Genomic DNA, 15,094 nt, shown 5'->3' on the forward strand with positions numbered 1-15,094 from the left:
AGGAGTTGGAGGGGACCATCGCAGGATGCAGGGGACAGCAGCGCGTTGCCACCGCTAACTCCCCTCTTGGCGGCAGGGAGCCGGTTCATCCTGCTGGAGGGGAGCCAGCTGGATGCCAGCGACTGGCTGAACCCGGCGCAGGTCGTCCTCTTCTCCCAGCAAAACTCCAGCGGGCCCTGGGCCCTGGACCTCTGCGCCCGGCGCCTCCTTGACCCCTGCGAGCACCAGTGTGACCCCGAGACTGGTAGGCGGTCAGGCAGTTGGGGTGGGTTTGGGAGCTCACCTCTGCCTGCTCAACCCGGCTTTGGTGGGAAGATGCTTTCTTGCCTTGCTCCATATGCAAGAGCAGAGCTGCTGGATGCCTCAGTCGGCTCCAGGCTGGGTTTGGCAGGGAAGTGTGTGGGAAGCCTTGTCCTCCGGTGTCCTTCATGTCCCCCCCCTCTCTCCATAGGTGAGTGTCTCTGCTACGAGGGTTACATGAAGGATCCCGTGCATAAGCATCTCTGCATCCGGAATGAGTGGGGAACGAACCAGGGGTGAGTGCGCCTGCCGCAGCATGCCCAGGCTTGGACTGTCCTTGCATGAGCTGCTCAGCTTCAACAGCAGCGTAGCAGCACTGTGGCAAATCGTCTTACGTGAAAGAGTTAGAGGAGTCTCGGTGAATCGTAAGGTCAGCGCATGGCTGGGCTCTGCAGCAGGTCTGTGGGAGGCAAGGAGTTCTATTCTTTGAAGTAATCAGAAATGATGTAAAAGAGGCCATTGATAGGTTTCAGAGTAAACACCCCCTGGAGAAGATCAAAGCTGCTCCTCTTCCCCTTGTGAGCACTCTCCTTGACATCCTGCGCTTCATGGGGCTTTCGGTTTGGGTGTACGAGGCATCAGAGGAGGGCTGAGGTTGAGCTGCGGTCCTCGGTGGAGGCGGGAGGCTGTGGAATGGGTATGCCCCATGGAAAACTGGGCAGGTTAGATGCTTCGATGCCATGGCCTGAGGGAACAGTGCATTCGCCATCTGCTCCACAGCTTTACACCCCTGGAAGTGCAAAGGCAAATTTTTCTGATGTTTTGGCAGCAATTTGGTGGGGGATCCCAAACATTCCCATCTCTCTCTGACCCTCAGGGGATGCTCCTTCTGGTCCTCAACACTCATGGGTCTCTGATGTGCAGATGGGAACTTCCAGGGATGGCTGGAGGTAGTGTACAGAAAGCCAAGACACCCCCAAAACCAGAGGCCCCACGTGCACCGGCACCTCCAACCCCCTTTTTCCTCCCTTCGTCTTGTTGTGCTGCTGCTGGATCGGCAGCCCCACGCATGGCAGGACGCCTTCTCTGAAGTCATTAGTCTTCACAGCAGGAAGAGAAAATCATCAAAGGCTGGGCTTGGCGGCACCCCCGCCGTGCTGCTGCACTGGAGGATGGCAGCCATGGGGGGCTGCCCCCCGCCGGCCAGCCCCCGCCTGCATCCCTTTGAACTGGGGCCCGGGGAGAGCACGGCTGCTCTGTCTCCAGCCCCCTCTGTTGTTTTTGTTGGTTTTTTTTTTTTTCATTTTAAAAGCAATTGAGCAATTAAATCCAGTGTGGAGCACCGGCTGTGGGAGACAAGGGCAGCCGTCGTTGTGGGTGCCCTGAGCCAGGCTGAGGACAGGGTGATGCTCATGAGACAGTTGACCCCGTGCTGGGGATGTGCTGAATGGTGTGGTCAGAGTCCCCACACCACTGCGAGGTACCACAGGGAAAATACAGGCAGAAATACAGCTCCCTGCCCTGTTTGTCCCCAGGGGACAAGTGTCTGACAGGGATGTCCCCAGCTCCTCTGTGCCCATCTAATAAGAGACACTGAGCAATGGGGACTCAGGCGTGGGAGGGGGTATTTCCCCTGCGGGGGACTTCCCTGTTTGGGGATGTGTTGGGTTTAGGAGTATCTCATAGTGGGTTGGAAAGAGCCCACGGCCACCCATGACCGCACATGGCTTTGGTGCCAGCCTGTGCCTCCATCAGAGCTACCAGCAGTGTGCTGGAGCCACCACCTTGCAAAAAGCAAGAAGGCAAATGACTTTGTCCATTGAGGTGGATAGTAAAAATGGATAAGCACAGGTGCAGAAGCATTTGCTGCCTTCCCCTCTGCTTTTCCTTTGCTCCTGGGCATGGAACTGCAGCTTCACACTTTTCCTCCCATGCACATTGCTTTTCTCTAGCTTCTTCCCGATCTAGCTGCTCCATTGTCTAAAGCAAAAGTGGACAAAAAGTTGCTTTCAGGTGAATTGGGAAAAAATATAGATGGTAACAAACAGGAGAGAAGCCAAGGGCAGGAAGGAAAAATCCATTCCTGCAGCCCTCTGGACCTGTTTGTGGTTCCGGACCCAGGTTTAGTCTCAGCAATGCCAACCTGACAGGTACTCTGAACCCACTCCATTCCTCCAGGGGATTTGGGGCAGCTTTTCAGACCCAGCTCCATCCTGATGCCCCCATGGGAGCCTTCTCCATGCTCATGCTTGAACCTCTGCTTTTCCTCCTGCAATAGTGTTCATACCTGACCAGGATACATGTTGTCTCAGGTCTTTTCTTATATACCAAAGTTGGCTATGACAAATTATACGCAGCATTTCCAACATACTTTTCTGTTTGGAGCAGAGAAACCTAGCAGATCTCTTTTTCCCCAAGGTGCAACACAGTCCTAGACCATGGTGGGGCCGTCAAAGTCCTGCCCTTCTCTGGGCTCTCAAGAAGGCTCCAATGCTGCAGTGTCAGGACTTTTTCAGCACCACCCTTTGAGACCTCCTCTCTCAAGCTGTTTGAAACCAGGGTCATTTTGTGTTTCTTCCTTGAACTTGTCAGATTTTTGTTTCAGAAAATGGTAGCAGCTGAAATAATTTACAGGGGCTCTTGAAAGCACATCCACACTAAGCATTGTGATGCCAAGGCCAGCTTGATGTTCAGTGAGGATTCTTCTGCTCTGTGATCTGTTTCTGATGTCCAGGTGCTGCTTGGTGCAGCTCTGCCTGCAAGGGCTTGTGATGGTGGAGGTGTCTTCTACCTGTCCAAGGTGTCCTTTGTGAACCCTTGGCCTCCACAAGGTCATGTCTGTGATGAACTCTCTTTGGTCCAGTGGAACCATCTTGTCAGAGCCCATTTAACTGAATAACTTGTAATTTTAACATGGTATTTATGCTTTTTGGGGTGGTGGTTGAGCTGCCAGGCCATGCTGTCTTTTGTTGCGCTCATCAGCTTGCTCCCAGTTCTAGCCTAACAAGGTTGCCCACAGGCTCACCTGAAAGAGATGTCTGCAAATCCTCTCTACTTTCTCCCCGCATCCCAAGGCGAGATCAACTGTGCCTGAATTGTTTCTGACCATTGTTTGTCTAATATCCTCCTAACCCCTCCAATATTGGAGTGATGTGCTGCAGCCATAGGTAGTGGAAGCCAGGCGGCGAGTCAGTCCCCGGAGAAGCCACATTGGCTCTTAGCAAAGGGGAGGTCAGCAAAGCAGGACCTGGGGGCTCTGCCAAATCCCTTGGTGTGCTTGGGAGCAATGTGGTCTGGCTATGACCTCTTTTGTTTTCCTAGGGTGGTGTTTTTATCTGAAAACTCACTTCAACCCGTTGGTTTAGATAGGTTTGCTATTGGTTTGTTTTTATTTACAGTGATTATGGGTTCACTCAGTGTCTGTTCACTCAGCAGCATCTAATTTTGCTCATGAAGGCGAGCTCATCTTTGAACTTTATTGGTGATGGCAGCGAGGCTTTGTGTATTGTGTGTATTTTGGGTACCACGCTGAGATCCATGCCTCTGCGGTACATCTTTTACCCAACGCATCCGGTCCCTAAATCTTCATCAGTTTTTCAAAAAATAAGATCTTTTTGATCATGGGTAGCAGATACATTTGATCAGCTGCTTTTTTTGTGCTGCTCTTCAGCTGTTTTACACAAATCTATCTGGTGCTGTTTGTGTGTTCACAGTCTGTCTTCCTACTTTGATATGCATTGTTAATTAGCTGCTTTTCGGCTCTTATTCTAACGTTTCCTTGGCAGGATGCAGTTTCCAACAATCCAACCAACACTGCCTTGTCTTTGCTCATCAAACCAAATTCCTGCAGTTAGTTCGTGGTATAACTCGACCAAAAGTCAAACCAGCTCATTCTGCCTTTAGTTAATAAACTGTTACCTGCCCGCATTTGTACTTCTTCATCTCAGCCCTTAGATCCATCATGCAATGGCCCGTGGCTTTCCTATCCCATCCCCATGTGCTCTTCTTGCCTGGGTCCCCTTTTCAGACACCCTGATGAGATTTAAGACAGTCTGCATTTAAGGGGTCTTTAACAACATGCCCTTTCAACTTGTAATGGGCTTCACCCTGGCATGGGAAGGTTTTAAGCCAGTTTAAGGCAATTTGGTGAACGCGTCTGACAGGGTGCTCTCACCCTCTTCTAGCAGTTGGCAAGCGGGGGCCACCCCAGCCCCTGTCCCATGCAGGGCATGTTATCCCCTTCTCTACCCCACAGCCTTGCAGCCGTTTCTTCCAACACAGGACCCAAATTAGTGCAACAGCCCGTGCCCTGCTCACCCGCTTCCCCTCCCCGTGGTGCCTCTTCTCTTCTGCATGCAGTTATGCCCCTCCCTGGCCATGTACCTGCTCCTCCTGTCCCATCCCCACACACAATCCACTCCCAACCCCACAGAGGAGCTGGGGACACGCTGAAGTGACAGGGACAGCACATTTCTTGCTTAAAGTCTTTTTTTTTCTCTTTTTTTCCCACCCCCTTTTTCTATCTTTTTTTCCCCCTCTGCCTTTCTCCATCCCCTGCTGTGTGCCTCAGCTTTGCGAGCTTGAAGGACGGCCAGATAAAAAGCTTCTCTTTCTTTCAGATCCTTTCACCAAACCACCCATCCGCCTCCTCCTCCCGCCCCATTCTCCTTGCAGATTTACGGGCAGCCCAGGGAGAAAGTGCTGGCATTAGCATTTTTAATAAAGAGCTGCTTGGAAGGGATGGCAGGGGGTGGGGAGGTGGGAACAGGAGAGGCATCAGCAGCTGAAGCCCGAGCAAAGCCGTTGCAAAGAAAAGCGAAGTTGGGGAGGAGCCGGGATGGGCATTGCCGGCAGGAGAAGTTGGCAGCTCGGTGCTCGTGTCATGTCTGCTCTCTGCTTGCCCCCCATCAAGGTGGTGTTGGGTCTTCTTGGGTCCCCACTTTGGTCATCGTGGGGAGTGGGTCCTGGGGCTGCAGGAGGTGTGCAGGTGCTGCAGGGATGCTTCTGGGCCATTCAGCCTGGGCTTGAACTCCCGAGCCGCCACTGAAGGGATGCGGTGAGTGCCTTCATCCGTGCTGCTCGCTCCCAGCACGCACGTGGAGCTGGTGCTTTGATGCCATGAGGGGTCTGGCATGGCCGCCCTCGTGCTGCTCACTGGGTGGAAACCCCCAGGAGCACACGGGGTTAGGGAACCAGACATGAAGTCACCTATTTCAGTGTGTAACAGCTGACCACCTTCTCCTCCAGTGGCATTTCAGCCACGCTCACATGTAGTGACTTCTCAGTGCCTTCTGCAAAGACCCATTCCTGCAGGCCCCCTGACTTCCCTGCCAGCTCCCCTCAACCCAGCCGCTCCAAGTTAGCTCATCGCAGTCACATCCTGCAGGGACCGGGCTTTGATTCCTCATCCCACCCATCTTGTCTAGAAGAGCTTTGCAGGGAGCGAGGACCAGCGGGAGCATGGTTCTCGATGCTGGAAGTTAGTCTGGCCTCGTCCTCTTGGGGCAGTGTGGCTGGGGTGCTGTTGAGGTGGGTCAGAGCATCATCAGCAGCACCAGGTTCGGAGGACTTAGCAAGTATTTTGGGAGCTTCCACTCAAGCCCAGATCTGGAGCAAGGCATAGCTGATGGTCCAGCTGGAAAAAGCAAAGAGGCCTGAAGATCATCCTGGGGATGCACTGGCAGCACTTTGGCTGTGGGAACTTGCTGACTGAGTGTGGGGAGTTTGCTGGTTCTCAGCTGCCCTGGTGATCCCCCGTTTTGTTGTTTCAGATGCCTACCTGAGTGCCAAGGCTTGCAGGGAGCTGAGAGCTGTCATTTCTGGCCCATTTAATCCAACCTGATCAGGCACAGAGCTGCTTCTGGTCAGTCCTGCTTTCCTTTGTGAGCTCTGAAGACCTCTGAAGAGCAACAAAAATACCTGCCAAGAGCAACAAAAACCAGAGCAGCGAGGTGCCTCCAGTGATCACAGAAAGCGGGGAGGGAGACAGCCACATGGGTACACACTTGCGTGCACGGGAGAGGAAGGAGGGGTGAAAGAGCAGCAGAGGCACGGGGGCAAAAGGCAGCGATGGAGGAGGTGAGGTGTGCCTGGGGGAGGAGATCTCACCCCATCCTCTGCAGCAGAAGGCAAAAGTCAGCAAGGATGTGTGGGTGGAAACGTTGGCGCTGAGCTCCTGGAGAGGTTCCTTGGAGATGAGGATGGATAAATACCTGTTGTTGAGCTGAAGGTCTCGTATGGAGACCATCTCAGGGCTTACCTGCAGAAGGTAGCATGTCCACAGACTCAGTGGTGCCTGGCAGCGTTGGTTGTCCTCTGCCACGTAAGCACATAGCTAAAGGCTGAGCATTCCTTTTAATGGTCCTTTTTTTGACCCCAAGTCGAGGCAAAGTGGGGTAGGCTGGGGAGATGCCACACATTCCCTCCCTGGAGCTTGGAAACCTTTCCCCTGGCTCAAAACCATCATCACATGAATTTTAGCCATGGTTGGAAATTACACCCTGGGTGGACGCAACATGGCCTGGGCACTGATTTCCATCTCCTGGGCAGGTCCAAGCCCACCGGCTGCATGTCCTGGATGTGTTGGCATCCATGGGCTGCCAGATGTGCCACCTGGCCAAGGTCCGGCAGCCACCATGCCTCTGCAGCGCCTGCCCTGGCGCTGAGCTACGCTGCAAGCCAAGAGCAGCTCTTCATAACTGCTTTTCCACCCGAGTCAATGGGGAACAATACCTTGTCTCTGCTTTTGTTCCCTGCCCGGTGCGCTCCTGAAAAGCAAGAATAAAACCCATCTGCGGGAGCATTGGAAGGCAGAGGCGCGAAGCATTCAAGGCATTGGCGAGACGCAAGGAGCACATCGCTTTCCGGCCGAAGCTGACCTCATTCAGGGCAATCCGATCTGCAGGCTGAATGTAATCCCCACTCCCAGCCGACTGGACGGGAAAATGGCATTGTATCCCAGCGAGGAAATGAGACAGCACGCTGTAATCCTGCAATCAGGATTTTTTTTTTTTTTTTTTTGTCCTTGCTGAAATAACTTCAGATTAGAAATTAAAGTGCTTGTGCAGGAGACATGTAATTGCCTCTGGAGAAAATCCCCGGGCTTGTTGGCAGCACCTGATACTCTCACCCTGAATTTTAACAGTAGTGATGCGATGGGATGGAAAATCTCTTTCTCGCCCCAGCTCTGAGCTCTTGCAAAGGGGATTTGGAGATTTAGGGCTTGGGAGCGGGGTTCGTGTTGCCTGATTCAAAGCCCACTGTGGTCAGGTCTCTGTGCCTCCCCTTGCTCTGCCTTGTTAGCCTCGCTCTGCAAGTGATGCTCTGCCAGGAGGGCTGTGCTGCTGGGGATGCATGCTGCAAGGTGTGGTGGCCGCGGGTGTCCCACCGAAGGGCACTGGCCACCGAATCATGGTTGCACATCACCCTGTGCTATGTAGGGCAGCAGGGATGGAGATGATGGGGCCATCAGCTCTTCAGCCTCCTGCTTGACTCCAAGCTTCCAGCTTGTCTTCCAGACCCCTTTGCAAAGTCCCACAGGGGCTGTGGCTTCCTCAGCTCCCCTCCTGAAACAGTGAGACCCAAGGGGAATAAGGCAGGTGGTGAACCTGTGGCCCCCGACCTGACGTGCTCCCTTGCAAAAGCCTTGCAGAGAGAGGGTTCAGCTGCCTTTTGGTTTTCTTTTTGCAATTTGATGGCTGTGATGCAAATCCCTAAAATGGGAGCAGGGTGGGCAGTACCCGAGCATGCAAAAGCATGAGGCTCATGGATGCAGGGGGGACTGGAGTGCACTGTACTCCAAAATAAAGGATGCAATATAGCACTGACCCATTGGCAGGTTGGGGCTGGGGTGAGGATGTGATGTCGTAGGAACCCCAAAATCAAGATCTTGGATGTGGGGCTATTTTATCACCTTGTCCTGTCTTGGTTTGAAGCGTCTCATCCCAGGACCCCTCTGCACGTGAGCTGGGGGCCAAGCAGGGGAAGTGTTTTGGGCTGTGAGTGACAGCAGGAGCATGATGCCAGTGTGATGCTCCTGGGTTTCTCTTCTAGACCTTGGCCGTACACCATCTTCCAGCGTGGCTTTGACTTGGTGCTGGGTGAGCAGCCGTCCGACAAGATTTTTCGGTAAGCGGTAAAGGCAATCTGGTCACCACATTTTGGGGCTCAAAAATATCACTCAGGGCATATGGGCAGGCTGGTACACCAGCTGGCAGGGCTGAGCATGGCTGTCCTGTGCCACCTCCTGGGGACATGTGAGCATGGCTGGAAAGGTCCTATTACAGCTGCCATGTGGGATGCTGGATGCCCAGCGGCCAGTTCCTCCTCTCCATTTGTGATGAGAGAGAGGTTTAGGCTCTGGGGTTTCTACTGAAAAGGGAAGTGCCTGCCTTTTTTTTTTTTTTTCCTAATTACCTAAATTACATGTGCTTTTGGGGGGTCATTGGGGTGCATTTGGAGGAGCCACCCCACTTTACCCTACTCATCTGCCTTTACTCAGGCTGACATCCCTGCAGGGCAGGGGGAAGTTCAAGGGCTTGGTTTTGGGTACAGGTAGCCCTCCAGGCTCAGTGTTTTGCTCCATGCCGGCCTTTGCTGCTCTCCCTGGCAGGTTCACCTACACCCTGGGGGAAGGCATGTGGCTGCCGCTGAGCAAGAGCTTCGTTATCCCGCCAGCTGAGCTGGCCATCAACCCCTCAGCCAAGTGCAAGACCGACATGACGGTGATGGAAGATGCAGTGGAGGTCAGGTAGGTGCGATGGTGGGGCGAGGGCATTTAGGAGGCGTTTCAGCAAATAAACTGGTGGTGCGTCCCTGGAGCGAGAAGACCAACCCAAAGCACATGGGGGTTGATGTGAGCTGGGACCCCCACCCCGCATTTTGCAGGTAGAGATTAGTACGTCCATTAACCTGCCCCTCTTTAGTGACGGCAAAGCTGAGCCTTCAGAGGTAGCTGTCATCATCTCAGTAGCTCCTGCATCCCCTAAAAGCTTGGTTGCTGTTCAGCTCACTGTCAGCCCAAGGGAAACCTGAGCTCCGGAAAAACCCACACAGCAGCCGTGGTTGCGCGTGCATTCACAATGTCTCATTGAAGCAGCGAAACACTTTCTCCTCTTCCTCCTCGCAGGGAAGAGCTGATGACCTCCTCCTCCTTCGACAGCCTGGAGGTCCTCCTTGACTCCTTTGGCCCCGTCCGTGACTGTTCCCGAGACAACGGAGGCTGCAGCAAGAACTTCCGCTGCATCTCGGACCGCAAGCTGGACTCGACGGGCTGTGTGGTGCGTGGCCCCCCAGGGACCTGCAAATCTCCTTTGGTGTGAGCAAGGAGGCGGAGGGCAGAGGGGGAAGGGCCGCACCCTTCCTCCCTTCCCATCACCTCGGGATGGATATTTTGGGGTTGGTTTTGCAGCGGGAAGAGATGGGTTTGGGCTGGCACCCCCTCCGTCCCTGCCCTTGCTGCACGCACACATGAGGGAGCGACAGCCCATCTGCTTGCTGGCTCTCTGGGAGATCCCGCATCACTCATTTGTGTCCCCTGTCACTGCTGCAGCTGCTTTGCTGTGCAGGGGAAGTGTGCGCCCTGAAATGGAAGGGTTGGTGGGGTCGGGGTGTCCTGCTGTGATGCCACCCAAGCTAGATATCGGGGTGAGCATGCAGCAGCCGGTGGGTTTGGAAAGGGCAGCACTGCTTTGGCAGTCACCGGAGCTGGGTGCCAGTGAGCGGGGTTGATGCCAGCACTTTACCTTAGTGGAGGGTGCCTTGGGGGTCTCCCACTCCAGAGGCTGCGCTCCCCAGGGGCAGAGGAGGCAGGAGGAATATCTGCAGCTGTGGGTGGTGTTGCCGCTGTCTCTCCCGCAGCCCCCGATCATCACTCAAGCTGCAATTTCCAATGGAGAGCAGCGCCAGAGCCCTCCCCTCCATCTCACCCCCGGGGCCAGATTTCTTCCCTGGGGACTTCACCTCTCGCTTCCCCCCGACCAGTGCCCGACAGGACTGAGCCCCATGAAAGATGGCACAGGCTGCTACGACCGTCACGTTGGTGTGGACTGCTCAGATGGCTTCAATGGAGGCTGTGAGCAACTGTGTCTGCAGCAGATGGTCCCCCTGCCTGAAGAGCCCCTGTTCTACAACATCCTTATGTTCTGCGGGTGAGTGCTTCATCACTGCCCTGGCACGGGGACAGCCCCAAGGTGCTGCTGTATCTTGCTGCTGCTACCCTGACCTCATAGGGTTGGGTGGCTTGGGAAGGTCTCCTCTATTCCTGGTGTCCCTGCTGGGGTGGCCTGGTGGCCCCAGTCTCCACCAGTGGGGGCTGCAGCTGATGGTGGACCCTGGGCTGGCTTCTTAGGTGCATCGAGGACTACAAGCTGGGCACAGACGGACGGTCGTGCCAGCTCATCTCGGAGTCATGCCCTGAGGCGGGGGACTGTGGTGAGCCCCGTGAGCTGCCCATGAACCAGACGCTCTTCGGGGAGATCTTCTATGGCTACAACAACCACTCCAAGGAGGTGGCTGCGGGGCAGGTGCTCAAAGGGACATTCAGGTGAGTGGGGGATGTGGGGAGGTGATCCCAGCAGGGTCTGACCTTGCTGTCCTCTCCAAGAAGGTCTTGGGCTGGACCTTAGCAGACTGCCTGGTCCATCCATGTCTGGCCAAGCTTTGCAGGAGATGGAGGGGCTGGTGAGGAGGGCACATCTGAAGCTTTCCACTGAGAGTAGACATCTTCGTAACCCATGGCCAAAGGAAAGGCTTGGTGCTGGGTGGCTTTTTGGGACGGGTCAGCAGCTGGTGGGGATGATCCCAGGCAGTTTGCTTGTGTTCCAGCCCTGCCCTCCTCTCTGCAATTAAATTCCAGGCAGAACAACTTTGCCCGCGGCCTGGAGCAGCAGCTGCCAGATGGGCTGGTGGTGGCCACAGTGCCCCTGGAGAACCAGTGCCAAGAGGAGCTCTCCGACCCCATGCCAGACCCCGAGTTCCTCACCGGTGAGTGAGTCCAGCTGGACCCATGCCTTTCCCAATGGGGCAGCTGCCGGCATGCCCAGCTTTGGCACCTATCCCTCCCAGGGGTTATATCTACTGAGGGGTATGTCTCATCTGGCTTTAGCATCCTGTGCTCACCTGCAGCAGCAGCAGCGGTAAGAGAAAGGCATTAAACATGAAGGAGAGGGAGAGCCTGTAAATTAATTGTGTGGCATGAAAACTCAAGTAACCATTGGATATTTGGGATATTTACAAAAAGGATATTTTTTTTTATTCAAGGCAAAAAAGGTTTGCAAACACCTTTAATTTGATTTCCAAATCAAACCCTTTGTGGGTGTGTCCTGGTTTCAGCTGGGATAGAGTTAATTGTCTTCCTAGTAGCTGGTACAGTGCTATGTTTTGAGTTCAGTATGCGAAGAATGTTGATAACACTGAGGTTTTCAGTTGTTGCTAAGTAGTGTTTAGTCTAAAGTCAAGAATTTTTCAGCTTCTCATGCCCAGCTGGAGGGGCACAAGAAGTTGGCACAGGACAGAGCCAGGGCAGCTGACCCAAACTGGCCAACGGTGTATTCCATACCATGGGACGTCCCAACTAGTATATAAACTGGGGGGAGTGGGGGCGGGGGATTGACCTTGGGGACTAGCTGGGTGTCGATCGGCAGGTGGTGAGCAATTGCACTGTGCATCATTTGTACATTCCAATCCTTTTATTATTACAGTTGTCATTTTATTAGTGTTAGCATTATCATTATTAGTGTCTTCTTTTCTGTTCTATTAAACCGTTCTTATCTCAACCCACAAGTTTTACTTCTTTTCCCCAATTTTCTCCCCCATCCCACTGGATGGGAGGGGAGTGAGTGAGCGGCTGCGTGGGGCTTAGTTGCTGGCTGGGGTTAAACCATGACAGGGCGTAACGAAACATTCAAAACCTGCTACGCCAAACCAAAATGTTTCGGTTTGTCCTGCCGGGGCATCATGGCCCATGAGTGATAGGGTTATTGTGGATTCTTAGACAACCTTCAAGGATTTACCTTTCTTCCACCAAGTTGCTAGCACCCCTAAATAGCCTTTGTTTCCTAGGTGCTTATTGCTTTTGGCTGAAATGGCTGAGGACACCGGGCAGCTACTAAATGAGGGATGTAGATAGTAAGGTGTTTTGAAAGGTGTCTGCAGGGTGGTCTCATACAGGACCTTGTGCATTCAGCCCATTTGGCAGAGCTCCCAGAAGGGTTTTGGGGACCACCTGTGTACTGCACCCAGGGTCCGATGGGTGCTGGTTGCCCCAGTGGGGTGCTTGGCAGTGTATGTGTGTGCGCAGGCAGATGCAGGCAGGGAGGAGGGTGCTGGCAGGTCCCGGCAGGGCTGAACTCCCCTTGGGGACCCACCTCAGCGGGTCACCCATGGGGATGCTCAGCCCTGCCTGGAGGTGCTGTAGGACACTTGCCTCCCAGTAAGGCTCTGCTGTCCTCCCCGCTGCATTGACGTGGTTACACAGATGTAATGAAGATGGTGCTGCCATGGCCTCAGCATCATGGTGGGCTTGGTGGGGCTGGGACTCCGCTGACAGTTATGCCGAGGAGGCAGAAGCCAGTAAATTGTCCTATTCATTTCCCACTGCTCTGCTGGCTCTTTGTGGCTGATTAAAGCCAAAAAAAAAAAAAAAAAAGGAAAAGAAGTAAAATCTTCTCTGCTTGTCAGTAAGCAGATCTGTATATTGCTGTGAATACACGAGAGGCAGAGCTGCTGTGTAAGGAAGGGTTGTTTTAGCATAAACACTTTGCAGGGAAGACCAAGGCTTTGAAGCTGTTGGTAGCAGCCAGCACCAAATGGAGAGGCACTGGAAGGCAAAGGATCTTATCCTCCATATCCTTTGCCTTCGTTTCTAGTTATGGAGGGGGGATGCCTGTTGTTATCCTCCTGAACTCCTGCTGTGTGGCTGTTTAGCAGCAGAGTCTGCCGCTTTGCTGCTGAGTGGAGGTGTGCCGCGTTGGCTGTATGGCAGCAGAGCTGCGAGGGAGGAGGTGGCCGTGTGCCAGCATCCTGCTGTGGCACACCGAGGGATGCTCCAGTCACCAAAATCAGAGCCATGAGCACCCTTCAGCTGCCTTTCTGGGGCTTTGTCCAAGGTTCGGTGGCATCTCTGTCCCTCTGCTCATGGAAGCTGAGCTGCCATGCACCTTGGCTTGTGCCTTGGGCAGGATGAAGTAGCCACCCAGCCCTGGTCTCCATGAATTTCTGGCTCCCATAACACACAGTTAAATGGCTGAAGAATGGCAGGTCTTGGCCTGGAGAAGGAGAAACCCCAGGTCCTGCTCAGCCCCAGCATTGCTATAATGTCCCACACTGACAGGCGTGCCATTTCCCCCGTATGCCTGTGTCCTGCTTGGCTCGGTCCCAGTTGAAGGGGACCCAGGGCCTCTTGGTTGGCCGCAGTTGGGCACATGTGGCGTGACGGTGACCGTTCCCAGGCCTGCAAACAGCTCATTAAAAAGCGCAACTCTCATTAGTGAAATAATTAGCACACCTGGGCATGTCTTGGGAGCGGGCGCCAGGAAGGAAGCAGGAGGGGATGCAGGAGGAGGCTCGTTATCTTCCAACGCAGAGTCCCGGACGGCAGGATGAAACGAGCCCACGTGTTTTCCTTCAAAGCCATGATTTTAATTGCTGGGGAGCAGCTGACCCTCAGCTCTGAATGCCTCGCCGCCTTCCTGGGGGGATGTGGTGTGTGCACAGTCCTTTCCCCTGGCTTCTTCCCACCCCACTGGCTGCATTGCCCCGGCCACGGCATGAGGGGCTGCATCCTTTCCCATGGGGAGACATCCCTGGGCAGTGGCACTAAGCCCCCATGTCCTTTCTCTGGCAGGGATGGTGAACTTCAGTGAGGTGTCTGGGTACCCCCTCTTGCAGCACTGGAAGGTGCAGTCTGTCATGTACCACGTCCGGCTCAACCAGCTGACCATCTCCCAATGTAAGCATGCAGGGCCGGGGGGAAGAAGGGAAAAAGGGGTGGCGAGAGGACACACGGCCTTCTTCTGACAAGTGATGGGCTCAGAGGTTGGTTGCCCGTCACAAGTGTGTAAGGAGGTGGCTAGGGCTTGGGATCCTCTTGGGATATGAGCATCTCCTCCCATCTCCTCCCCAGCCTTCAGCAATGCACTCCACTCTCTGGATGGGGCCACGTCCCGTGGAGATTTCGTGGCACTGCTGGACCAGTTTGGCAACCACTACATCCAGGAGGCAGTGTATGGTTTCAAGGAGTCCTGCTCCATCTGGTATCCCAACAGGCAGGTCCAGCGGCAGCTCTGGCTGGAGTATGAGGACATCAGCAAAGGTAGGAGCCCCTCTTGTCCCCAGGAAGGGTCCCCACAGCCACCCCATGGGAGTGGGAACCTGGGTTTGCTTTCAGCATAGCAGGAGAAGTGCCAAGCCTGCAGCAGGGCCGTATCCCATCTCATCCTTTTATTTGCACATTGCTCTTGTACCCTTTGAAGCTGGCCAAAGGACTCCCGTGGACTGCAGCAGGCATTAGTCCAGGCCAGAAAGGAAGATAAATACCCACATCCCCAGGGAGATGAAAGACGAACGCACTAATCCCACCAAGCCGTCCTGCCTGATTCTGGACTTAACTGTTATTTGTCTTTAATCCTGTTCCTTCCTTCCTTTTGTCTCCGCCATATCTGCTGTCTTCCACTTGCATCCTGCGGCCAGACTTTTCTCCCTCTAGTGTGTTTTCTTCTCCTGGGCTGTCAGTGCTGTGCTTTTAATGTCTGGAAACCAGTCATGAACTGAGATGTGAGGTTTGCCATGGTGCAGTGGGCATCCAGCACTGCTGCATCCCCTCTGGTGCCCTCACTGCAGCAAGGTGTGCCAGATC

General features: G+C 54.2%; 1 protein-coding gene across 1 annotated transcript in view; it reads left to right on the forward strand.

Annotated features, from left to right (window-relative positions):
• Window positions 1–15,094, forward strand: part of ASTN1 (astrotactin 1) — a 54,249-nt gene that overhangs the window by 28,249 nt on the left and 10,906 nt on the right. The window contains exons 7-16 of the mRNA XM_075037544.1: window positions 77–244; window positions 452–536; window positions 8,293–8,367; window positions 8,852–8,989; window positions 9,368–9,518; window positions 10,222–10,388; window positions 10,589–10,783; window positions 11,096–11,223; window positions 14,084–14,188; window positions 14,363–14,551. Of these exons, the coding sequence (XP_074893645.1) occupies window positions 77–244; window positions 452–536; window positions 8,293–8,367; window positions 8,852–8,989; window positions 9,368–9,518; window positions 10,222–10,388; window positions 10,589–10,783; window positions 11,096–11,223; window positions 14,084–14,188; window positions 14,363–14,551 (1,401 nt within the window). The remainder of the gene's footprint in view (window positions 1–76; window positions 245–451; window positions 537–8,292; window positions 8,368–8,851; window positions 8,990–9,367; window positions 9,519–10,221; window positions 10,389–10,588; window positions 10,784–11,095; window positions 11,224–14,083; window positions 14,189–14,362; window positions 14,552–15,094) is intronic.

The sequence above is a fragment of the Buteo buteo genome, chromosome 10 (genome assembly GCF_964188355.1).
Source record: "Buteo buteo chromosome 10, bButBut1.hap1.1, whole genome shotgun sequence".
Taxonomy (NCBI): domain Eukaryota; kingdom Metazoa; phylum Chordata; class Aves; order Accipitriformes; family Accipitridae; genus Buteo; species Buteo buteo.